At 46.2% G+C, this 25506-nt stretch overlaps 1 protein-coding gene and 1 non-coding gene across 3 annotated transcripts in view; one reads left to right on the top strand and one right to left on the bottom strand.

The window, feature by feature from the left end:
• Positions 1-312: 312 nt before the first annotated feature.
• Positions 313-414, bottom strand: LOC121137321. Its single transcript, XR_005874578.1, has one exon. It is a non-coding gene; the product is annotated as a U6 spliceosomal RNA (small nuclear RNA).
• Positions 415-6784: 6370 nt separating this feature from the next.
• The window catches only part of Tcf7l1 (transcription factor 7 like 1), a 156888-nt gene continuing 138166 nt past the window's right edge, over positions 6785-25506 (top strand). The window contains exons 1-3 of one of the 2 annotated variants that reach the window (XM_040738211.1): positions 6785-7314; positions 7410-7473; positions 7696-7823. In XM_040738211.1, coding sequence (XP_040594145.1) covers positions 7072-7314; positions 7410-7473; positions 7696-7823 — 435 coding nt within the window. In that variant the 5' untranslated portion in view covers positions 6785-7071. The remainder of the gene's footprint in view (positions 7315-7409; positions 7474-7695; positions 7824-25506) is intronic. The other variant, XM_040738212.1, reaches the window with a different exon arrangement.

Genomic DNA, 25506 nt, shown 5'->3' with positions numbered 1-25506 from the left:
AGATCTGCCTGCCTCTGCCTTCTGAGTACTGGGATTAAAACTGTGAGCTACCACACCCAATTTTTCTTTCTTTCCTTCCTTTCTTCCTTTTTAATTCTTCTCTCATGTATTCCATACTGACCACGGTTTCCCCTCCCTCCTCTCCTTCCAGTCCCTCTCCATCACATCCCCTCTCCCTCAGTTCCTCTCCTTTTCTTTCAGTTATTATAAGACTAGGCACACGCCCTCATATTAAGGCTGGAGGAGGTAACCCAGGAGAAGGAAACAGGTCCCAAGAGCAGGCAAGAATCAGAGATGGCCCCTGCTCCCACTAAAAACACTTGATGAATTTGCATGTCATCTTTGCACAAGGGCCATGTTATTCTCCTCTGAATCATTCCAATTTTAGAATATATGTGCTGCTGTACTGAGCACAGTGTCCTTTTTTAAGATTTATTTATTATGAATCCACCCTTCTGCTGCATATAAGAAACATACCTTGGGCCGGGCGTTGGTGGCACACGCCTTTAATCCCAGCACTTGGGAGGCAGAGGCAGGTGGATTTCTGTGAGTTCGAGGCCAGCCTGGTCTACAAGAGCTAGTTCCAGGACAGCCTCCAAAGCCACAGAGAAACCCTGTCTCGAAAAACCAAAAAAAAAAAAGGAAAAAAAAAAGAAGAAGAAGAAGAAGAAGAAGAAAAAAAAAGAAACATACCTCGGGCTGGAGAGATGACTCAGAGGTTAAGCTCACGGGCTGTTCTTCCAGAGGTCCTGAGTTCAATTCCCAGCAACCACATGGTGGCTTACAACCATCTATAATGAGATCTGGTGCCTGCTTCTGGCCTGCAGGCATACATGCAGGTAGAACACTGTATACATAATACATAAATCTTTTTTTTTTTTTTTTTGGTTTTTCGAGACAGGGTTTCTCTGTGGCTTTGGAGGCTGTCCTGGAACTCGCTCTGTAGACCAGGCTGGCCTCGAACTCACAGAGATATGCCTGCCTCTGCCTCCCGAGTGCTGGGATTAAAGGCGTGCGCCACCAAACACACACACACACACACACACACACACACACACACACACACACCTCAAACTCACAGACAGACATTACCTCAGAGTAAAGGGTTGGGAAAAAATTTTCCAATCAAATGGGCACAACAAACAAGTTGGTGTAGCTACCTTATATCTAACAAAATAGACTTGAAACTAAAATCAATCAAAAGAAAATAAAGAAGGGCATTTCATATTCATCCCAGGAAAAAAATCCATCAAGAGGAAATCTCAATTCTGAGCATCTATGCTCCAAACACAAGGGCTCCTACGATTGTAAAAAAAGAAATTACTAAAGCTTGAATCACAAATAAAGGGGGCTGGAGAGATGGCTCAGAGGTTAAGAGCGCTGTTTGCTCTTCCAGAGGTTGTGAGTTCAATTCCCAGCAACCACATGGTGGCTCACAACCATCCGTAATGCGGCCTGGTGTCCTCTTCTGGCCTGGGCAGAACACTGTATACATAGTAAATAAATAATTAAAAAAGAAAAAAGAAAAAAAGGTAAAAATTTAAAAAAAATCACAAATAAAACTCTACACCCTAACAGAGGGAGACTTCAACACCCCACTCTCAACATTGGGCAGATCTGCCAGACAGAAGCTTACCAGAGAAATAAGGGAATGAACAGAGGTTATGACTCAATTGGACTTAAGAGACATATATAGAACATTCCACCCAAACACAAAAGAAAATACTTTGCTTTCAGCACCTCAAGGAACCTTCTCAAAAACAGACTACATACTCAGTAACAAAGCAAACCTCAACAGATACAAAAAAAAAATTGGATTAAACCCCTGTACCGTATCAGATCACCACAGCTTAAAGTTAGAATTCAACAGCAACATTCATTTCAGAAAGCCACAAACACATGGAAATTGAACAATGACCAACTGAACCACCACTGGGTCAAGGATGAAATAAAGAAAGAAATAAAAGACTTCCTAAAATTTAATGAAAGTGACTTCACAATATACCCAAACGTATGGGACACAGTGAAAGCAGTGCTGAGAGGAAAGTTCATAGCACTAAATGTCTACTTAAAGAAGCTGGAAAATCCCACACTAGTGAATTAACAGAACAACTGAAAGCGATAGAACAAAAAGAAGCAAACTCACCCAGAAGGAGTATGCGGGAAGAAATAGTCAAACTGAGGGCTGAACTCAATAAAATAGAAACAAAGAAAACAATGCAAAGAATCAATTGGTTTTGAGAAATTCAACAAAATAGACAAACCTTTATCCAGACTAACCAAAAGACAGAGAGAGAATGTCCAAATTAACAAAATCAGAAATGAAAAGCAGGACATAACAACAGACACTGAGGAAATCCAGAGAATCATCAGGTCATACTTCCAAAACCTGTACTCCACAAAATTGGAAAACATTAAGGAGATGGACATTTTCTAGATAAGTACCATGTGCCATAATTCAATCAAGAACAGATAAACAATTTAAATACACCTATAGCCCCTAAGGAAATAGAAACCGTTATCAATAGTCTCTCAACCAGAAAAGCCCAGGCCCAGATGGATTCAGTGCAGAATTCTACCAGATGTTCAAAGAAGATCTAATACCAATACTCTTCAATCAAATTATTCCACACAATAGAAACAGAAGGAACATTGCCAAACTCTTTTTGTTTGTTGGTTTGGTTTTTTGAGAGAGGGTTTCTCTGTGACTTTGGAGGCTGCCCCGGAACTTACTTTTGTAGACCAGACTGGTCTTGAACTCAGAGAGATCTACCTGCCTCTGCCTCAAGAGTGCTGGGATTAAAGGCGTACACCACCAATGCCCAGCTGCCACCAAACTCTTTTCATGAGACTACAATTACCTTGATACCCAAACCACACAAAGATACAACTAAGAAAGAGAATTACAGACTAATTTCCCTCATGAACTTAGATGCAAATATACTTAATAAAATACTGTCAAACCAATTTCAAGAACACATCAGAAAAATCATCCACCATGACCAAGTAGGATTCATCCCAGAGATGCAGGGATGGTTCAACATATGAAAATCTGTCAATGTAATCCACCATATAAACAAACTGAAAGAAAAAAAGAGCCACATGATTATCTCACTAGATGCTGAAAAAGCCTTCAACAAAATTCAACACCCCTTCATGATAAAGGTCTTGAAGAGAATGGGGATACAAGGAACATACCTAACATAATAAAGGCAATAGACAGTAACCCAACAACCAACATCAAACTAAATGGAGAGAAACCCAAAGCAATCCTATTGAAATCAGGAACAAGACAAGGCTGTTCACTCTCTCCATATCTATTCAACATAGTACTCGAAGTTCTAGCTATAGCAATAAGGCAACAAAAAGAGATCAAAGGGATACAAATTGGAAAAAAGAAGTCAAACTCACGTTATTTGCTGATGATATGATATGATGATAAGTGACCCCAAAAATTCTACCAGAGAATGCCTACAACTGATAAATACCTTCAGTAATGTAGCAGGATACAAGATTAACTTAAAAAAAAATCAGTAGCCTTCCTATATAAAGATGACAAACAGGCTGAGAAAGAAATCAGAGAAACATCACCCTTCACAATAGCCACAAATAACATAAAATATCATGGGATAACTCTAACCAAACAAGCAAAAGACCTGTATGACACAAATTTTAAGTTTTTAAAGAAAGAAACTAAAGAATATATCAGAAAATGGAAAGATCTCCCATGTTCTTGGATAGGTAGGATCAACAGTAAAAATGGCAATCTTGCTAAAAGCAATCTACAGATTCAAAGCAATCCTCATTAAAATCCCAGCACAATTCTTCACAGACCCTGAAAGAGCAATATTCAACTTCATATGGGAAAACAATAAACCCAGGATAACCAAAACAATCCTGTACAATAAAGGATCATCTGTGGGCATCACCATTCCTGACTTCAAGCTCTACTATAGAGCTATAGCAATGAAAACAGCTTGGTATTGGCATAAAAACAGACAGGAGGACCAATGGAATCAAATCAAAGACCCTGATATCAACCTACACACCTTTGAACACCTAATGTTTGACAAAGAAGCTAAAAATACAAAATGAAAAAAAGAAAATATATTCAACAATTGGTGCTGGTATAACTGGCTGTCAACATGTAGAAGAATGCAAATAGATCCATGTCTATCACCAAGCACAAACTCAAGCCCAAATGATTCAAAGACCTCAATATAAATCCATCCACACTGAACCCCATAAAAGAGAAAGTGGGAAATTCATTTAAACACATAAGCACAGGAGACAACTTCCTAAATAGAACACCAGTAGCACAGACTCTGAGAGCAACAATTAATAAATGGGGCCTCCTAAAACCGAGAAGCTTCTGTAAAGCAAAGAACACGGTCAGCGAGACAAAACAGCTCCCTACAGAATTGGAAAAGATCTTCACCAACTTCACATCTGACAGAGGGCTGATCTCCAAAATATACAAAGAACTCAAGAAGCTAGACATCAAACTACGAAATAATCCAATTAAAAAATGAGGTATAAATCTAAACAGAGAATTCTCAACAGAACAATCTCAAATGGCAGAAAGACATTTAAGGAAATGCTCAACGTTCTTAGTCATCAGGGAAATGCAAATCAAAACCACTCTGAGATACCATCTTACACTGATCAGAATGGCTAAGATCAAAAAGATCAATGCCAGTTTATGCTAGAGAGGATGTGGAGAAAGGGGAACACTCCTCCATTGCTGGTGGGAATGTAAACTTGTACACTCGCTGTGAAAATCAGTATGGTGATTTCTCAACATTAGGGATCAACCTATCTCAAGACCCTGAAATACTACTGTTGAGCATATACCCAAAGGAGGCACATTCACACCACAAGGACATTTGCTCAGCTATGTTCACAGCAACATTATTTGTAATAACCAGATCTTGGAAACAGCATAGATGTTCCTCGACTGAAAAATGGATAAAGAAAATTTGGTATATTTACCCTTGGAGTGCTACTCAGCAGTAAGAAACAATGACATCCTAAAATTCTCAGGCAAATGGGCAGAACTACAAAAAAAAATAATTCTAAGTGAGGTAACCCAAAACCAGAAAGACAAATATAGTATGTACTCACTCATAAGTGGATATCAGACATAAAGCAAAAGGTACCAGCCTATAATCCACAACACCAGAGAAGCTTGAACACTCTTCCAGAAACAGATGGAAGCAGATGCAGAAATCCACAACTAACCAATGGGCCAAGCTCCTGACAATCGAAGTGAGGGTGGATTGATAATATGAACAAAGGAGTCAAGACCATGATGGGGAAACCCACAGAATCAGCTGACCCGAGCTAGTGAGAGATCATTGACTCAGGTCTGACAAATGGGGATCCTGCATAAGACCAAACTAGACTCCTTTAATATAGGTGACAATGGTGTGACTGGACAATATATGAAGCCACTGGCAGTGGGTCCAAGAGCTAACACCTAATGCACAAACTGACTTAGTGGAGCCCATTCTACATGGAGAGATACCTTGCTCATCCTAGACACAGGGGTGTGGGGGTGGAGAGGTGCTGTGCTCCTGCCTCAATGAGATGATGGGACAGACTTAGTAGACTTCCTAGTGGAGGCCTTTCCCTCTCGGGGGAGCAGATGAGAGAAGGGGGAGGGGTGGGGGGAGCGGGAGGAGAGGAGGGAGGGGAAACTGGGATTGGAATGTAAAAAATAAACTAATTTTTAAAAAGATTTACAGAAGAAAAGGAAAAAGCCCAGAGAAACAAAAGGTACAGGAAGATAATTTAAGTCAAGCAGGCAAGAAACAAGCCAAACTAAGGTCAAGTATTTACAAGAAAGAATAAGCCTCCCTGTCATGATTTGGGAGCTGGGTAGCGGGTTCCCAAAAGACAAACAGTAAAAAAAAAAAAAAAAAATCAACAACAGGACAGGACATGGAACGTAGGTCACAGGGATTGCTAGCAAGTGCCTTTACCTGCTGAACCGTCTTGTCGGTTCTTGGAAATGCTGTCAAGGCTGTTTTTACCTGTAAAGCTGGTTGGTAATTATTTTATTATGCTTGTTGGCTATCAAGGCAGCTTCCTTTTTGAATCCAAGACAGTCAGTATTGGATTTCACAGTTTTTCTCCAGCTCTAGAGGAAGAATGTAGTACCTCACTTAGGACGTGATCAAAAAGAGTTTGAGACCAGGAATGCGTTGGAACACCACAGGAAAGAGGACGGAAGGCCGCTCAGCTTGTTTCGAGGTATCATAAAATTCTCCAGTCTTTTGCTTTAGGAATCCGGCTGAGTAAAAGGGCTGATGGGATCCTGCACCGAGGAACTGCAGGCGGAGTGGTTGTGAGCGGCGGATCTGCGAACCCTCGGCTTTCCCGCAGGGGGCAGTGCCGTCTACCAGTGCGGTGGGAGCTGAGTAGGAACCCGCGCGGAGTTCTGGGGGTTGTTTGCAAAGAAAGTTAGGAGATGCGTTGGAGTGCGAGCCCGACTCTCGGGCTCTGCGGGAGGGCGAGAGAAGGACCTCCCAGGGTACTCATGGGGTTCAGCCGAGGGGATCTGGATAAGTTTGAGGAGTAGGGAGATTGCACGAGGAGGGGAGGTGCAGTCCCCGGAAGGTGCAGGCGAGCAGGACGCGAGAGTGAATGCGAGTGTGCGTGCGCGCGCTGCAGTTCTCCCGGTTCCGCGAGGCGCGGGTGTCAGCTTGCAGCCGGGGCTCCTCCCTCCGGCCCCCCTGCCCCGCCGGGCGGTCCCTCCCTCCTTCCCCATCGCCCCTCCCCGGCGGGCCAGGCGCTGGGACGCCCCAGCCGAGCAGGCGGCGGTGGTGGCGGCGGCGGCTAGTTGGGGAACCCTAAGTTCCGTGCTGCGGGACGATCGGGAGCCGAGTGTCTCCTGCCCCAACTGGGCGGTGTTGGGCCAGCTTCCACGGAGCCACGCCCTGTCAAAACTTTGTCGCTGCAGCGGCCAAAGGATCCGAGCCGGGCCAGCGAGCAGGAGGGAGGGGCGCCGGGCCGGGCCAGGCAGGGCGCGGGGCTCCGAGCGCAGCGGCCCCGGCCCGTGGCCCCACCATGCCCCAGCTCGGTGGTGGCCGCGGTGGCGGCGCCGGCGGGGGAGGCGGTGGCTCCGGAGCCGGGGCAACCAGCGGAGGGGACGACCTCGGAGCGAACGACGAGCTGATCCCCTTCCAGGACGAAGGGGGCGAAGAGCAAGAGCCAAGCAGCGACAGCGCTTCGGCGCAGCGGGACCTGGATGAGGTCAAGTCGTCCCTGGTCAACGAATCGGAGAATCAGAGCAGCAGCTCGGACTCGGAGGTAAAGGGATTCCTAGGTTCAGCCCCTCGGGGGACCCGGGACTCGGGTCCCGCTCCCGCTCACCCGAGGCCCTCGCCTTTGTGTCTCCTCCACAGGCGGAGAGGCGCCCGCAGCCCGCCCGGGACGCTTTCCAGAAGCCGCGCGACTATTTCGCTGAAGGTAAGTCCCTTCTCCAGTCTCCACTCTCCAGCCGGCAGCGATCAGCGCTACGGGTCCCCATGGCCCGAAGTGGCAAAGCCCCTGCTCTCCTCCCATCTCTGCAGCAGTCACTTTGGGGCTCACTCTAGGGGCACTCGGGTTCCAGATTCCCGCCTGGAGTTCCAGATCGCTGTGCTGTCTGGGGGACCCCTGACCTCACTCCGCTTTGGTTTTTGTCCGCAGTGAGAAGGCCCCAGGACGGCGCTTTCTTTAAGGGACCTGCGTATCCTGGGTACCCCTTCCTGATGATTCCGGACCTGAGCAGCCCGTACCTCTCCAATGGACCCCTGTCTCCTGGTGGAGCGCGCACCGTAAGTGTCAATCCAGCTGCGCCGGGACCGGTGGGCGCCGGGCCCCCCCGGGTTGCGCCCCCAGGCTCAGCCGTGGTGTGGGGGATGGGGCCTCCTGCGCCGATCCTGGGCAGAACTTGTTTGCGGAGTTAAACTCCCCTGTGGCGGCCTAGTATGAGACTGCACCGGCCAGTGCCTGGATGAAAGTAAAGATCTTTTAACTTCTCGCCTTTGGGAGATCTCGGCCTGGTGGGTCCTCTTTCCCAACCTTCCAAATTCCTTGCTTCTTCCAAAGGAAAACTTGGATTTGTGCCTACTTTTGGGGGCGGGGGTGGTGGTCTCGCTTTCCTTCCTGGAGACCGGTCAACTTTCTCCTTGGCAAGGGGGAAACTTGGGCAAGGGCCTGGAGGAGCCTGGCTTGAGATGTTATGCACTGACCTCTGGGTTCTCTGGGTTGCTGTGAGCTGTACAAACTCCTTATTTTGTGTGGATTATTCACGACTCCTGCCCCACCCCCAATCCTCGCACCAGGGTCTTAATTTTTCTGCAGAACTCTGGGTTTTAAACTTCTCTGAGATGGTTTGGAGGGCGACCCAAGGCATTCTTACTTGGCTTTTTCCCCCTTTTGTTGCCGGCTTTTCTCATTTAAAGCGAGCGCTGCGACACTTTAAACCTGTTAATGGGAGCGCATTGTGTGCTGTGTGCCTGGCATTTAGAGCGGTGATTAAGCAAATTGACCCGGCCCCAGACAATGTGCAAATGAGGGCGGATTCCTTCACCCCTCTCTAGCTCTGAACTCCCGCCCTTCTTCCCCCGCGGAATGAGGGGGTGCAGTTTGGGGCTGGTAAGGCCTAGGAGCCGCTAGTCCACACCCAGGTTTCCTGTGTTGATGATGGGTCGGACGGTAGTCTTGGGTGCACACCTTTCTGCCGTGCGGCGGTTTGAGCATCATCGCAGTCTCCTACAGAGCTTCCCAATGTCCGCTAGTCTAGTTCATTCTCCTCGCTAAGCTCATGTAAAAGTTTATCTTAAATATGATCACAAGCAAGGGCTGCCAGGGAGGACGTGGGCGCTCAGTGGGTCGTTCCTGCTGTCATTTTAGGGCCCCTCCTTGGTGGAGCCGAATGGCCTCCATAGTTGATGCAGTGTATGTGTATTCTTCATTGGTTGGGGTTGGGAAGCTCTGATGGGTGAAGAAGGCCATGGAACCACACACACACACACCCTTGCCCTGGGATGGGGGAGACCCCCACAGCTTTGGGCCTGCTGCTATTCAGGGCACCCGAAGAAGCTCTTTAGAAAGGTGGATATTGACTTAGGCCTTTGCTTTTGCTCTTTCAAGGTGAAGGTGTGTGCAGATGTTGGGGGACTGCCCCACCCCCATCAACTCGCAGGTGCAGGAAGTACCCATATATGTGTGTGTGTGTGTGTGTGTATTAGGCCACTTTAGACCCATTTTCTGTTTTCCAATCAGGAGTCACTAGTGCCCATATGTCAGCTCTGCGCCGGATGTCAGGAAGTGAAAAGTCACCAGAAATGTCCCAAGTAGGACTAATTTTCTTTTGGCTGGAGATTTCCTCTGCACACCATTTCTTCTTCCTCTTCTTTCTCTTCTCCTCCTCCTCCTCCTCTTCCACATTTATTTATTTTATGTGTTTGTGTGTGCATACACATGGGAGTTTTTGAAACTTATGGCAGGATACCTGTGCAGAGGTCAGAATCCTTTGGTATTCAGTTGTATTCTCTCCTTCTGCCATGTGAATTCCCGAGATCCAACCCAGGTGATCAGACTTGACCAGTCAGTGCCTTTGCCACAGAGCTATCTCAGCCCACTGGCATGGGGACTTTGACTCCCGTCTCAGCCCCATGGCTGTATCTTATCTCCCTGATGACCTGGTATAACAGCAGAAGTTCAGTTCTCTCAGTGTTTTGGAGTTTCTCACATGTCTTCCTGCTCAGTTGTGAAATTCACTGATGTATTAGGAAAGTCTACTTCTAGTTTTATTCAGTCCTTGAGCATCATGGCCAGTAAGCAAAAAGCAGGTTAGAACACTTATTTGGATGATATGTCTGCAATTATTTTCTTCTTGATGATCATATCAGTATGATTAACATGGCTTGCATGGGAGGCAAGTGGTCACCCAGACAAATTGGACCTCTGCTGTTTTCCAGTGAAAGTGGACGGTCGAGGGATGATATTACAGGAGCTGGTAGGTTAGAAGACTCTTGGGATGTATGATTCAGTCTGTCTTTTGCTTTCTAGGTCTTGTTTCGCCTGTACATTATGCAACTGCAGAGCTTTGCTGTTTTAAGACCTATATGTATTAAAGTGGGGGATCTAATTTCCCTGCTGTTCTGATTTTATGGCAATAACCAAACCTGAAGTCCAAGTGGAGACTGGCTGCAGTGTTTTCCAGTTATTTATGGGTCTTAAGCATTGCAGTCAGGAGGCCTAAACACCCTCACCCACTGACATCTTTGCTGCTTGGACAGCAGGAACCACCCAGTATTGTAGCCAGGCTGTCTTTCTCCACGGGTCGCCTCTGCTTCCCACTCTGGCTTGGTTGGGATGCTGGGAAACCGTATCTTCCTGATACTCTTTAGTGGAGAGGTCACCTTACCCTGGGGTAAAGGCCAAGTTTGAGACAGGGTCTCATTTGATAGTTCAGGCTGGCCTTGAACTTGGGTCCTCTTACGTTAGCTTCTTGAGTGGTAGGTTTACAGATGTGTCACCATAAGTGTGAGTCTGGGGAACCTGAGGCTTGTGGAGAAGGGACTAACTGCCACAGTTTGTACTATTCCTAGTACTTGGAAGCATTGTAAGATAAGGTCTTACTGTCTAGTCCTGGTTGACCTAGAATTGCTATCTAGACTAGGCTGGTCCTGAACTTGCAGTGATCTTCTTGCTGACATCACAGGCATATGTATGCCACCACCCCTGACTATACCTTCTTTCTAGACTTTGCAGGCTTACAAAACCACATAGGTGATGTTGACTACAATTTTGCTAAGAAAGTATAAATTAAGCCAAGCATAGAACACCAAAGATGAAGACAGGAGGGTCACTGCAAGTTTGAGGACAGCCTAGGCTACCTAGCAAGAGCCTGTCCCCACAACAAAAACAAAAACTGGTGAGTGAAATAAAGTGGATATCTAAAACTCGTGTTTAAGGTGAAGGACAGTGTTGGGTGTGGTTCTGCAGGACAGCGTCACACTTGTAGAGTTTGTGTCTTCAGTGTGAATGCTAATCACAGCTTGGAAAGGGAAATGTCTACAGAGAAGTGTTTAGGAGTCACTATCCTGAAGCTCATGTTTTTGTCAGGCTGTGAAGATCGCTTCTGTATCCCTGTCCTGGGCTTTAAGTGTGGGCTGACTTGTAAGTAATTATTATGCTTCCTGAGGATGGCTTGCCTACATCCTTGGTGCCCCCTCCTGTTCCACCAGTGAGGAGAGGAGGACTTCAGGGGCCAGCCACCCAGCCACCCAGCCACCCAACTACACAGCGTCCATGTAGTATGAGTAAGATTTACAGAAGTAAGAGAACAGGAAAAGCCTAGGGGCAAAAGGTAGACAGGTTAATTTAAGTTAACAAAAGCTGGTTAGCAATAAGCCAAGGTAAGGCTGGGCACTCCTAACTAAGAATAAGCCTCTGTGTGTGATTTACTTGAAGGGGGTGGCAGAGTCCAAAAAAGACTAAAGAGTAAAAAGCCAACAACATACCAGACAAAACAGGAATAAGGTTGTTGGGGGCGGGGATTTTATTGTAACACCCAAGGAAAACGTTTTCTCTCTTTTTAAAAAGAATTCATACACTGTTACATTTTATTTATTAATTTTTAAGGGGCACTTATACCATGTCAGGTCAGTGTGGGAATCAGTTTTCCCCTGCCATGTGGGTCCTGGGGATCAAACTCAGGTCTTTAGGCTTGGTGGCAGGCCCCTTTACGTGCTGAGCCATCTAGCCAGCCTAACCCCCCCCTTTTTTTTTTTTTTGCAGATCAGTCTAAACATGCTGTTTTTGGTAAAATTCTTTTAAGTCATTTCATCTAAATATAACTTCTGTTCCATTTTTGCTAAATATAACTCTTGAGTTTAATGAGGGCTTTTCGCATAGAGTGAGCTTTTGGGAGTGCCCTGTCTGTGTTACTGAAATTTTGGCACTTGAGTTGCTGGGGTGACATTTGGTTTCAAACCCTGAGGCGGGACTTGAGTCCTGTCAGTCTTTTCTTTGGGTAGGTGGATCTGGCAGGGAATGGAATATCTGATGACTTGCCTTGGGATAATTTTAGAAACCTAAGGCTTAACCTCATTCTCCATTGATCTCATTTCTAGGCTTCTCAAGGAGATGGTGGTCTAATGTATATATGCATACATGTACCCATCCAGCCATATACACATGTGCACACACATGTACCCATCTAGCCATATACACATGTGCACACACATATGTAGCTATTAACTGTATTTCATCCTTTACAATAAACTAACAGAATTGCAATGTTTTGTTTGTTGTTTGTGTATGCTTGTTTTGCATGCATGTATGTTTGCACCATGTGTGTGAAGTGCCCTCGGATCTCCTAGAACTGGAGTTACAAATGGTTGTGAGCCACCGTAGATGCTGGGAATGGAACCCAGGTCTTCTGTAAGAGCAACCAGTGCTCTTAACCTCTAAACCATCTTTACAGACTTGAAATGTTAACCAACAAAATTGTCGATAAAAAAAAAAAATCAGTCCACCGGAAACCTTTTGTAATCAGAAGGCCACACTCACAGTCCTAGTGGGAGGTGACTTTTATTTGCTCACTGGGGATTCTCAAGATTTGCATGCTTACAATTCATCTGTAACTCCTTGACTTCTCTGTCTGATGTGTGTTGAGTGCTTATCCTGGACAGCGCTAAGGGACTGGGGGAAGATAAGATGCATTAGACCAGATCTTCTGCCTGAAAGATGCAAAATGTGAGTTAGAAAACAGTAACATTGGCACTTTACAAGGATAAAAGGAAGTCAATGTCAAGAGGCAATAAAATTTGGAAGGGTGTTTTTTAGAATAAGCAATTTAGAAAAATTGCTTTAAATTATGATTTTTCAAGGAAGCTTGTTTCAGTTCAAATTAATTCTTGTTAATTATAAAAAAATTAAATAGCTATGGCATATTTCCTTATGATCTTTACTCTGATCTTGAAATGGAAGCCAAGGAGGGAGAAAAGACCACAGTCGCATTAGAACTTAACTCTGTTGTAGTTGCCTAGAATGATAAGGCACATACTAAGCCTTGAATGCTAAGAAAGAAATCTGTTCTTACTCAGGAGGCAGCAGAGAACCCTCAGATGTTGCTTGGCATGCTGGAGGTCCTTGGTTTGAGCTCCAGCAACACACAAAACGGTTATGTCAAAACGCGTGGTGACTCGAACACGTTCCACCACGGCGTAGAAAGATGATGATGAGGTAGAAGAGCTAGGCTCTGGGGGAGACTCAAAGGAGCCAGGCAGAGGCGAAATGGCTTGCACATCAGAGGAGGGGTGTGTGGTACCCAGACGAACAGTAGCTGCTGTCACAGCTCACTATGGCAACTTGGACTGGATGGCTTAGGGAATTACTCCAGCAGGCAGGATACTGGCCTTTTCTATCATTGCCACCGTGCTGCTGGCCAGAAGCTCCACAAATAGTTTGGCAACAGCAGAATTCAAACGGGCTGTGAGAGGCTCTGGTTTGGAGGAACTGTTTGGTGTGGGCAGAGACACAGCAGGTTCATACGGGATGTTGTGGGACAAGAGCTCTTCACCTTAGTTTCCTTTTCTTTTCCTTCCTTCTTTCCTTCCTTCCTCCCTCCCTCTTCCCCTCTCTCCCTTAAGATTTGTCTTTATTTTTATGGGTTTGGATGTTTTGTATGTAGGTATACCATGTGCATGCCTGGTACCCTGGGCGTCCAGAAGAGGGTGTTGGATCCCTTGGGACTGGAGTTCCTGGTATTTGTAAGCCATCCTGTGGGTGCTGGGAATCAAACCCAGGTCCTCTGAAAGAGCAGCAAGTGCTCTTCACTTGTGGAGCTCTCCAGCCCCACAATTCACTTTGTACCTAGGGTTACCTGAAAGGTATTTAGGCTTCAGACAGCCCATTGAAGAAGCCTGGCCATGGAAGAAGAGGGAAGGGCAGAGCTATGGTCTGTAGCCTATTAGAGAAGAAAGTGTTTTGAGGCTGCTGCGGCAGAGCTTGTTTTAGGGTAGTCTAACAGGATTTAAAATGAGTGGACGAGACGTGGCATGGAGGCGAGATCCTTGCCTCGTCAATGGGAGATGCTCTGTGTAGCATTCCAGTTTTACAGACTAGTTCACAGTGAAGATGATGTAGAAAAACTGCAGAGGTGGCCTGGATAGACATGGGGGGGTGGGTCTTGCACTGTGTGGCTAGATGGACTTTCCCAAAAAGATTTATTTTTAAATACTTGTATGCAGGTACCCACAGAGTCTGAAGTGTCAGCCTCCTACAGCTGGTGGGCGTGAGCAATCCAGCGTGGGTGCTGGGAACAAAACTTGTCCTCTGAAAGAGTAGCAAGACCTATTAACCTGAGTCATTGTCCCAGCCCCTGGCTGGCCCTTTTATACTCAGTAACACCGAGGGAGAGTTATCTGCAGGGAGGGTCCTGGAATTCAGTTGACCTTCCTTCCTTCCTTCCTTCCTTCCTTCCTTCCTTCCTTCCTTCCTTCCTTCCTTCCTTCCTTCCTTCTTCCTTCCTTCCTTTCCTTCTTTCTTGCTTTCTCTCTCTCTTCCTTCTTCCTTCCTTTTTTTTTTTTTTTTTTTTTCGAGACAGGGTTTCTCTGTATTGTTTTGGAGCCTGTCCTGGAACTCACTCTGTAGACCAGGCTGGCTTCAAACTCATAGAGATCCACCTGCCTCTGCCTCCCAAGTGCTGGGATTAAAGGCATGCGCCACCAATGCCTGGCCTCTTTCTTTCTTTTAAAAACATTTTATTTTATTATTATTGTTCCACACACTGCTACAAAATAATCTCTGGAAATTTATTTTAAAGTAAAATGAAAACCTCTATTATTACACCAAATTTTTTGTTTTGTTTTTGTTTTTTTGAGGCAGCATTTCTTTGTGTAGCCCTGGCTATCCTAAAACTAGCTCTGTAGGCCAGGCTAGCCTCAAACTCACAAAGATCCACCTGCTTCTGTATCCCAAGTGCTGGGATTAAAGGAATGTGCCACCACCACCCTGCTTACACTAAAAATTATAAAAATAAATTGTTATGTGTATGCATGAGATGTTGGGAGTGGAAAGTGTCACAGTGTGTAAATGGAGGACAGAGGACAAACAAGCAAATAAATAAACAAAGTAGACAAACAAACGCCCAAAGTAGACAAACACACTTCATCGCTGGCAAATACGTAGCAAGGGCTGTTCTTGAAAGGATATAAATGGTCTCACCCTATTTGGAAAGCACTTGGCAATGGCTACCAAAATCTCAGTGTTTTTCATAGTTTCTGACCCTCTAGGAAGTAGGCACTTGTTAATCCCATTCTGCGGCTGTGCAAACGGACTCGTAGAGGTCAAGTGTGTCATACAAAGCCACACTATTGGCCATTTCGAGCACCAGGATTTGAACTTGGTTGGTTCCAAAGTCCAGAGCAGCTTTTTCCTTTCTCCCCATGACTTTTCACACAAGCCTGGTGTCACTGGCCATCTCTAGGGAGGGGCGCTGGCTGGCTTCTCAGTGCAGAAATTCTGATTTGGCTAACAGCTTGAGTGGAGAGGGGTAGATACTCCTCATTCTCACAAGCAGGCACTGGGGACGCATCCCTTGTCTAACCGGCAGTGTGTGGCTGGAAACTGTCAGCCAGGACTTTGCTTCGGAGGGGTCAGTAACCTTCAACCCCTGCTCAGGGACTTCACCACCTGTGGAAAAAGCCATTATCTCCTGACATTTGGAAGCTAGAGACAGCTTTCTCCTTGTTGAAGTCAGTGAGCATTGGAAGTGCACACAGGTGTGTCTTCGGTGTGGCGGAGCACTGGAGGAGGAGGCCCATCTGCTCTCCTTGAAGTGTGGATTACAGTGTGATTGGCTTAGCAAACCAAACCCTGAGAAACAAGCATGGAACTAGTGTTTCCTTACGGTGCTTTTTCTATCCCTGGGCCCAGCCACTTGCTTTCCTTATGCACTGCCCAATGAACCATCCGTCTCATGTCTCTATGACAGATATTGGATTCTTACACAGTGATTATTTTAGGAATTGCAGAAGAGGTATGCCTGTGTGTGTGTGTGTGTGTGTGTGTGCTTGTGTGTGTGTGTGTGTTATGGTTTGAAATTAGAAATTACAAAGTTCTGGTGCTGGAGAGATGGCTCAGTGGTTAAGGGCACTGGCTGCTCTTCCAGAAGACATGGGTTCAATTCCCAGCACCCACATGGTGGCTCACAAAAGTCTTGTAACTCAAGTCCCAAGGGACTACACATCCTTTAAGGAAAAAAAAAAAGAAATTACGAAGTTCCATATTTTTTAAAGACTTAATTTAATTTGTTATTTTATCTATTGTGTCTGGGCCTAAGTCTATTAAACCGAGTGTGTAGGTGCCAGAGGAGGCCAGGAGGAGGGTTTTAGGATTTCCTAGAACTGGGGTAACAGGCAGTTGTGATGGGTCAGTTGTCATAGTGGTTCTGGAGCTTGGATCCTCTGGAGGAGCAGAAGAGCACTGTTAAGCATTGAGAGTCTCTCCAGCCCCCAATAGTCAGCATTTTTTGCATCTTTCCAAACCGCCTGCCAGGTGATCTGAAAGCCACGTGGCCAGGGGAAAGCCTTTGAGTTACTGCTGATGGAAGCTGGGATTCCCTTATGAGCTGAAGTCCTCACTGCTGCAAGGCACCAAATCTGTTTGTTTGTTTTTATTTTTCTAGAGTTTCCTTGTGTAGACCAGGCTGGCCTTGAACTCAGAGTTCTGCTTGTCTCTGCCTCCCAAGTACTAGGATTAAAGGTATGCGCCGCCATGCCCAGAATCTTAGTGAGGTTATCTTGGATCCCTCAAGGTGAATGGGGCTAGGGTTTGTAGAAATGACCTCAGGAAAGGTGTGGAAAGTCAGGAAACAGAGGCAGGGACAATCTCTGAATTCAAGGCCACCCATGGCTACACAGAAAAACCTTGCCTCAGAGAGAGAGAGGGAGAGAGAGACAGAGACAGAGACAGAGAAGACAGAGACAGACAGACAGACAGACAGACAGAGAGAGAGAGAGACAGAGACAGACAGAGACAGACAGAGAAGACAGAGACAGACAGACACACGCACACACACACAGAGAGAGAGAGAGAGAGAGAGAGAGAGAGAGAGAGAGAGAGAGAGAGAGAGAGAGAGAGAGAGAGAGAGAGAGAAAGGGGGAGAGGTGGATCTGACCTGAAGCTGAGAAAGAAAAACACAAGTAGTTGGAAGCAGTGTGCAAGTCAGATCAATTTACAAGCCCAGATTTGTTAGCCATAGTGAGTAAGCTCAGGCGATTATTGACCTGCCTAAAGCAAACAGTAGTGAATGAATGATAGACACAAGACTGGGATCAGGTGTGCTCACTGGAATGTGACCCTCTGCCACAGGGAGCCATACCCCAGAGACAGTGTACCACAAAATCCTTGTGTATCTAAAATGCAGCACCTACACACACTAAGTGATTTATTTGTTACATTTGGCAACGCAAATATTTAAACCCCAGGGTAAAAAAAAAATGGCTATGTAGGCGCCTGCAGCGTTCCAGAGATCTGTTAGAACTCTTCCCACAGTGAACTCCTGTGGGTCTGATAGGATAATCTCCCTGCTATCCTCCAGGAAGCTGTGAAGCCCGGCAGCCCTGAAGGTAATAGAGCCTTGGGGGTGGGGCAAAGGACCTGGTTCCCCGGAGGCTGCAGTCTTCCCCAAGGAAAAGTAACCAAAAAATAAGTGTGAAAATGCCATTTGGAGAAAGACTTAAAGAAATGGTTTATGCAAGCAAAACATCCTTTCTCCGCAGTGGTGTTTTGTTTCTATCGAGTTCACTGACTGACTGACTGACTGAGATAGGGTCCCACTGCACAGCTCCGGCTGACCTGGAACTCACTCTGTAGACCAGGCTGACCTGGAACTCACTCTGTAGACCAGGCTGGCCTCAAACTCACAGAGATCCACCTGCCTCTGCTTCCCGAGTGCTGGGATTAAAGGAGTCAGGCCTGCTCACTTGGGCACTTTTAGTGCCTGGGGTGGTTAGAGCCTTCAAGCAGGTCCATTTACAGCCCCAGAGGTGGTGTTAATTGTCTTAATCTTCTCGAGTCTCTGCTCTGTACTCTTTAATCTGCCTCATCTGTTGGCCTAGTCTGTTGCCTGCTTCCTACTTTGGACCAGCCTTACTTTCTTGTGTCTGTGAGCCTCTTGTGTTATGTAAATTGAATGGGATCACACTTTCTTTTCTTTGTTTTTTTCGGTTTCACTGTGTATTAGCCCAGCTGTCCTGAAACTCGCTTTGTAGACCAGGCTGGCCTGCAACTCAAACTCACAGGGATCTACCTGCCTCTGCCTCCCGAGTGCTGGGACTAAAGGTGTGCACCACCACCCCACCACCCAGCCTGTGGTTTCCAATTATCTTCTTGGACTGCTTTCTAAGTGGGGTCATGTAGAGAGCCGCGGTGGGTGTGTGACCAGCTGTGAGATGGAAACACTTGGCACTTTTATTAATGTTTTCCAGCCTCAGTGTTTGTACTGTGATATGCTCTGCAGGGACAGACCATCCTGTCACAGCTTTGCAGTGGGAGAGGTTCATCCTCACAAAGGGGTTCCCAGATAACATCAGAGAGCAGGGGGGAGGGGGAGGGGCCTGAGCTACTCAGCCTATTTACAAGCTAGACGACCTGAGCTGGATGGATCAACAAAACCCAAGGCAAACGCCTGAGGCAACCGTATGCATCTGTAGTCCCAGCACTCCTATAGGGAGACTGGAGTTGGAGACAGGAAAATACCCTGAAACTTAGGTCCAGTTAGCCTGGAATATGCTTCACCCAGACAGTAGGAGAGACCCTGCTTCAACAGGGTGGAAGGAGAGAAAAATTCCTGAAAGCTGTTCTCAGACTTCCACTACACACACACACACACACACACACACACACACACACACACACACACACACACACACACACACACCAAACAGATGCAGGGGTGCAGGGGATGGGGGTGGTGAGGGGGTGGGGGAGCACTGGAGGGGGAGAGTTAAAAACAAAACATGCACTTAAAAAATAATAAAAGATCACTGTTGATGCAGCTTAGCGTGAGACTGCTTGCCCAGTATAGTATGCTCAAGGCTCTGGGTTCAATCTCAGCTCTATTGAAAAATAAAATCAAACACAAAATTGTAACAAGTACTGTTGACAGACACCACTTTCCTGGTCTGGGAGGAGCTCAGTGTCAGGCTAGGATGGATTATTATGGGCTTTTGCTCACTGCCACCCAAAGAGCAACTCTTTGGTCTGCTTGTCTCCCTCGTGCTGTGGGTATTCTCTGCTCTGTGGTGAGTGCTTCGGTGTGCCCGCTGGGTTAGAATCGTGTCTGCCAGGGAGCTGGGCACGGTATGTCCACCTCAGGGAGGCTGGGGCAGGAAGATGAAGAGTCAGGCTCACCCTGTCTCAAATCATCCCCACTCCCAAGCATGCTTGCCAGGTTTTCCCAAGAAGTCTACTGTATTTCTTTCTTTGTTTGTTTTTACTGTTTCTTTTTTCTAATGAATGTGTATCTTACGGGAAATGCAGAAGAGACCTAAGTAAGCTCATTCTCCACCAAACTTTCCCTGCTGGTTTTAGCAGCCCCCTGTGATTCCTGCCACAGGAGATTGACTACCCCTGTGATGGTTGCCAGACAAATGGTCCAGTTTGTAAAATTTGACACTGTAGCAGGAACAACGATTTCTCAGGTCACTGGTGTATTTGTGAATCTTAAGTAAGATATGAAGGGACAAGGTGTTTTGGTCGGGCTTGAAAAAAGCGGGGGAGGGGGGGTGGAAGTGGAGTGCTTCCCTAGCAAACATAGTTGAGGCCTGAGTTTGATCCCCAGCACTCTTCAAAACCAAACCAAACCAAAAACCGAACAGTCAAAAAGCAGAACAAAACATCCCCACCCCCAAACCAAACAAGAGGAGCCTGGCCTCTATGTAGCTCTGTAGTCTTTGTTATGTCTGGGTTGGTGTGGACTTATCAAGGGGCCACATAGCAGTGATTTGGGAGGTGGTTTTTCCTAGTGATATTTGAAGAGCAAAGGTGATGTTCTATTCTGCATTCAACATAGAACCTGTCTAACATACTATCCAGAATCCACAGTTTTTGTCTCAGTGACTCCTGTAGAATTTGTCACAGTATGATATTTTATTATTTGGGGGGCGGTGCAGGATCTTGCTTTTGTAGCCCACTGGGGCCTAACTCAACCCAATCCTTTTGGACACTGACTGGTATTACAGCTTGTGCCCGACCACCCCGCTCTAGAGTTACTTTTATTTTGTTGTTTTTTGAGGTGGACTCTCACTACATAGCCCCAGCTGACCCAATCCTGCTTCAGAAGCCTCCCATGTGTTGAAATTACAGGCAGGCTGTAAATTTATATTCTCTAAAATTTTTAAATTACATTTATGTATTTTGCGTGTACATACACATGAAGGTGGGGGACCACTTGTAGGAGGTGGTTTACTTCTTTTACCACCCGGGTCCCAGAGGTTGGGGCAGCCCTCCCCTCCCACTTCTCTAACCTGGCACCACATCCAGCCAGGTGAAGAAGTTCCTTCCCACCGTCGGCATCTTCTTTTCAAGCTGTATTTCAAGGCTGCTTCCTACGGAGATGCTCAGGGGCTGCTGCTCACTTCACTAGTGAGTCCAGATGTCTGCATTGTTTCATCTTCATTCATCACCTGTATCTTCTTTAAATGAAAGCACCTATCATCAGCTATTTAGTTCTTTTAGACCAAAGGGTAATGAATTAACATCCACAGATGAAATCCAACCTGACACAGCTGTGCTCATTCGTTCGCACAATCGGGGTATCTTTGCGATATGAGGGACCTACTCCTAACAGATGGAGGCTGTCCTGGCCTGCAGTTACAAGAGTGGCTCTTTACAGGGTTAGCAGACCCTGGTCGTGGATTATGTAAGGAGAGCAGAGTGATTTCCAAGTTTGCCTCTTCACTTTGTTATTCCTGGCTGGTTTCTCTCGTCCTATGATGTCGAATCATTTACAGTGAACTTACAGATTTAAGACCGCTCACTCTTCTCCATTCTGTTTGCAAATGCTACCCTACTGATACTCAGATTTCTCATCTTTAGCCAGTTGATGCTTCTTCTAAAATTGGTTACTGAATCCTTTGGACAAGTTGGGACGTGGCAAGATGTTCCAGGTCGGCTCTATCCACTTCCTGCCTCAGACATAGAGCCAGGTATTTCTAGAAGGAGTGAACTGGTGTTTAGAAACCTCCATGCAAATACTAAAGTGCACGTGAAAAGTACACAGGGTACCATACAGTACCAGGGGTGTTAGAGGTGGGATAAGAGATACCCCTCGTAGCTTAAAGACATCTAACAAACATCCTTGCTCTAAAAGACCCTTTTTAGTGTACTCTTTTTGAGAGAGGGTCTCACTGTGTAGCCCTGGTTAGCCTAGCCTGGAACTTGCTTTATAGACCAAGCTGGCCTCAAACTCAGGAATCAGCCTGCTTCTGTCTCCTAGGAATGCTTAGATTAAAAGTGTGCAGCACCCTGTAGGGCTTCAATATACTCTTGGTTTTTTGAGACAGGGTTTCTCTGTGTAGCCTTGGAGCTTGTCCTGGAACTCACTCTGTAGACCAGGCTGGCCTGGATCTCACAGAGAACTACCTGCCTCTGCCTTTTTTTTTTTTTTTTTTTTTTTTTTTTTTTTTGGTTTTTCGAGACAAGGTTTCTCTGTATTGTTTTGGAGGCTGTCCTGGAACTCACTCTGTAGACCAGGCTGGCCTCGAACTCACAGAGATCCGCCTGCCTTTGCCTCTTGAGTGCTGGGATTAAAGATGTGTGCCGCCACCACCTGGCCTTTCAATAGACTCTCAATGCTGAGTCATTTTCTCTGTTTACTTAATAATTGCAATTGTACGTGGCAATTGTTTTGTAGATAAAGTCTCTTTCATACTTATATTTTATTCTTTCAGTTAAAAAAACTCACCCTTCAATCCCAGCATTCAGGAGGCAGAGGCAGGTGGATCTCTGTGATTTTGAGGCCAGCTTGGTCTACAGATTGAATTCCAGAACAGTCAGGGATACATGGAGAAACCATGTCTTTGAAAACCAAAAAAGAAAATACTTCTGCCACTGGATAGCATTTCAGCCGTTACCAGATGTGGTTGGAGAGATGGTCAGCTGTGGAGAGAGCAAACTGCTCATGCAGAGGCCCCAGGTTTGGTCCAGAGACTCTGAGCACCTGTGACTTCACCTCCAAGAGGTCCTGCGCCCTCTTCTGGATGCCATAGGCATCTGCAGTCAGATGCACATACCTACGTAGTCACATACATATGCATGTAATTAAAAACATAAATATAAAGAAAAAAAGCTCACTGTAGCAGGGCGGTGGTGGCGCACGCCTTCAATCCCAGCACTCGGGAGGCAGAGGCAGGCGGATCTCTGTGAGTTCGAGGCCGGGCTGGACCGACAGCCTCCAAAACAATACAGAGAAACCCTGTCTCGTAAAAGCCAGAAAAAAAAAAGCTTACTGTAGGGGTTTCGCTTATTTCTCATAGAATGCCCACCTGATTTTGAGAGGGCACAAACAGAGAATGAGAGTAGACCTAGTGCCGTGCCTCATCTTCTCATTCCTGACATCACCACACTGATTACAAACATCTGCCAACTTATGAGAGCATCAGGTCATGGATCAGATGGATATTTAGGTCTTAATAAGATTGAAGCTACAGCTCAGGGACAGGTTCAACGCTGAGGCTGCAGGACATACTCCATAGCTTCGCAGGTTGGATAAGGTGGTAGGCACACACACAGAGGAGTGCCCAGTACACAGTGAAGACTGGGTGAGGTGGTAAGGGTGCGGAGGGTAGTGCCCGGCACACAGGCTTTGTCAAGGTGAACTCTGTCAACGGAGGCAGTCCTGGGTCATCAGGACCTCACTGGCTCGTTTTGAAATAGGCTGTCACTAAGTAGCTCTGGTTGTCTTGGAATTTACAATGTAGATCAGGCTGGCCTCAAATTGACCTGCCTCTGCCTCCAGAGTGTGGGATTAAAAGTGTGCACCACCATGCCAGGTCCATGAATTTTACTTCTACACTGGATGTTAAGCATATGTATTTTGGTTTTTAAATTCTTATTATATAATTGTGGGTGCATATGTGTGTGTGTGTATAATTTACTTTTTCCATTTTCATGTGTGTATGTAGTGTGCATGTGTGTGTATACGTGTTTGCATGTTTCTGGGCACATGTATGTGCGAGTGAGTGTGCATATGTGCACCTGCACATATGGGGTTCTGAAGTTGGTCTCAGGAACTCCTCCGTGGTTTTCCACTGTAGTCTTTTTTGTTTGTTTGTTTGTTGTTGTTGTTGTTTTTTTTTGAGATAGGGTTTCTCTGTATTGCTTTGGAGACTGTCCTGGAACCCCCTCTGTAAAACAGGCTGGCCTCCAACTCACAGAGATCCACCTGCCTCTGCCTCTTGAGTGCTGGGATAAAGGCGTGCGCCACCAACGCCCGGCTCCACTTAGTCGTTAAGGCAAGGCCTCTTAATCAAACCCAGAGCCTGCCAATATGGAGGGACCTCTTGTCTCTACTCTTAAAGGCTGAATTACAGGCAGACTGCCGCTGCTGACCCTGGGATCTAGAGCTCCAAACTCTGGTGCTGGCGCTTGAATCACTGATCCATCTCTGCAGCCCCCATTTTATGTCTTTTTTTTTCAGGGTGGGTTTCATGTAGCCCAGGCTGGCCGCTTGCTGTGTAGGTAACAATGACCTTAAACTTCTGACCCTCTGACCTTCACCTCCTGCATGTCTGGGTTATAGGCCTCACTGCCCGGCTTCTGTGGTGCTGGAGATCAAACCCAGGGCTTCTGTGCAAGCACTCTAGTACCAAGTTCCATCCCAACCAGCCGTTACTTTAATTTTCATTTTTTTATTACTAGGACTCAAACACAGGTCCTCCCCCATGACAGAGGAGTGCTCTACCGCCTTCTCTGATATGTTTAGTCCTTTTTGTTTAAGTCTGGGTGGCCAGTTTTCTTGGATTTATATTCTAAAGTACCCTGGCTATTAAAGTTCGATTTTGATCAGTATGACTCTGAGACCCTGCCTTGAATGTGAAGTCGGCCTTCAGTCTACGTGTGTGTGAATACCTGATATTGTCTATTTACACTTCTCCCTGGGCATAGTATGTAATGAAATAAACACAAAGGCCTGTCTTCTTGGACATCTTTGGGTAACAAGAGCAATCATTGTATTGTGTGCTTCTGTTGTCTTCCGTGGTGTAGTTTTGATAAGCCAATCATTGGTGGCTGTTCATTTCTTTTGCTTATTATGGTAGTTTTTCTTTTCCCTCCCAATTCTTCTCAAAGTTAGGGCTACACAGCCTTTTAAAAACAAACAAAGCAGAGGTCTGAGCTGGAAATGGAACTTTGAACCTGGTCTCCTGGTTCATGTCTGTGGACTTCTCTGTGACGGGGAGTATGTGAGCAGTTTCGGAGACTGTATGTTTTTATAGGGCTCTGCCAACGAAAATACTTTAGAATTACATTAGCAACTCAAGGTATTTTGGCCTCGCCGAGAGGACACATGATAGTTTTCCAGTTATATGAACAAGGGCTTTTGTTTCATGCTGGAGTTTTTTTTTTTTTTTACAGGCTTTGAGAACAATAGGCTTCTATCACTGCTTCCCAGAGGTCTTTGGGATGCTAATAGGTAGACGACCAACAGTTTGGCTTCATCTGGAGAGGACTCTCAGGCCTTTGACATGCCACTGTGGATTTCTTCCAGGGAGAAGATCATGCAGGGTCCCTCTGCTCACTTGACCAAGGCTTTCCTTGTGTTTGTAATCTTAGCCTTCTCCATGAGTCCCTCTACCTCCCCGCCTCACCTATGGCACCCCGATGCAAATTCTTCAGCACATTTCATTGTTGCCAAACACGTATCTCCTTCATCCAAAACATACTTGTCTCCTGGATTTGAAACTTGCTGAAGACGCCAGGGAGTGGATCTATTATTCCATATCTATAACATTCTTAGCCCCAGGCACATAGAAGGCCCTTGCTTGGTGAATGAAGGAACCATAGAAGGTACCCGCTAACCCCCAAGTAGCACCTAATGGGAACTGTCTCCCACAAGAGCCATTTCAGGGTGAGAACCATAGATGGGTTTGTCGGCTGTTCTACTCTTGACACTTCATTTTCAAATACAAATGACTGGAGTGCCAGAGGCCTTTGTCGGTTTTTAGTTCAGGTACTAGGCACATCCAGCAGGAAGCGGTCAGTTATTTAAAGATGAAGCACCGTGCTTGAAATAGCTTGTGTCAGCGGTACGCCACCGTGAGCCAGCCAGGATTAGAACCTTCATTTCCTGATACCTGTTCCGGGGCCGTTACCCAGTCGGCAGCCTGCACCCCCTTCCAATGCTGTAGTTACATCAATGGGAACCAGTGTTTCCGACTGTGGGGAGGGGAGAAATCAGACTCTCCTTTGTACACTAATTAGCGCAGGCAGAACAAA

This window comes from Mesocricetus auratus, unplaced genomic scaffold (assembly GCF_017639785.1).
Source record: "Mesocricetus auratus isolate SY011 unplaced genomic scaffold, BCM_Maur_2.0 Super-Scaffold_100676, whole genome shotgun sequence".
In the NCBI taxonomy this organism is placed as follows: Eukaryota; Metazoa; Chordata; class Mammalia; order Rodentia; family Cricetidae; genus Mesocricetus; species Mesocricetus auratus.
This window is presented reverse-complemented; position numbering and strand designations above follow the sequence as displayed.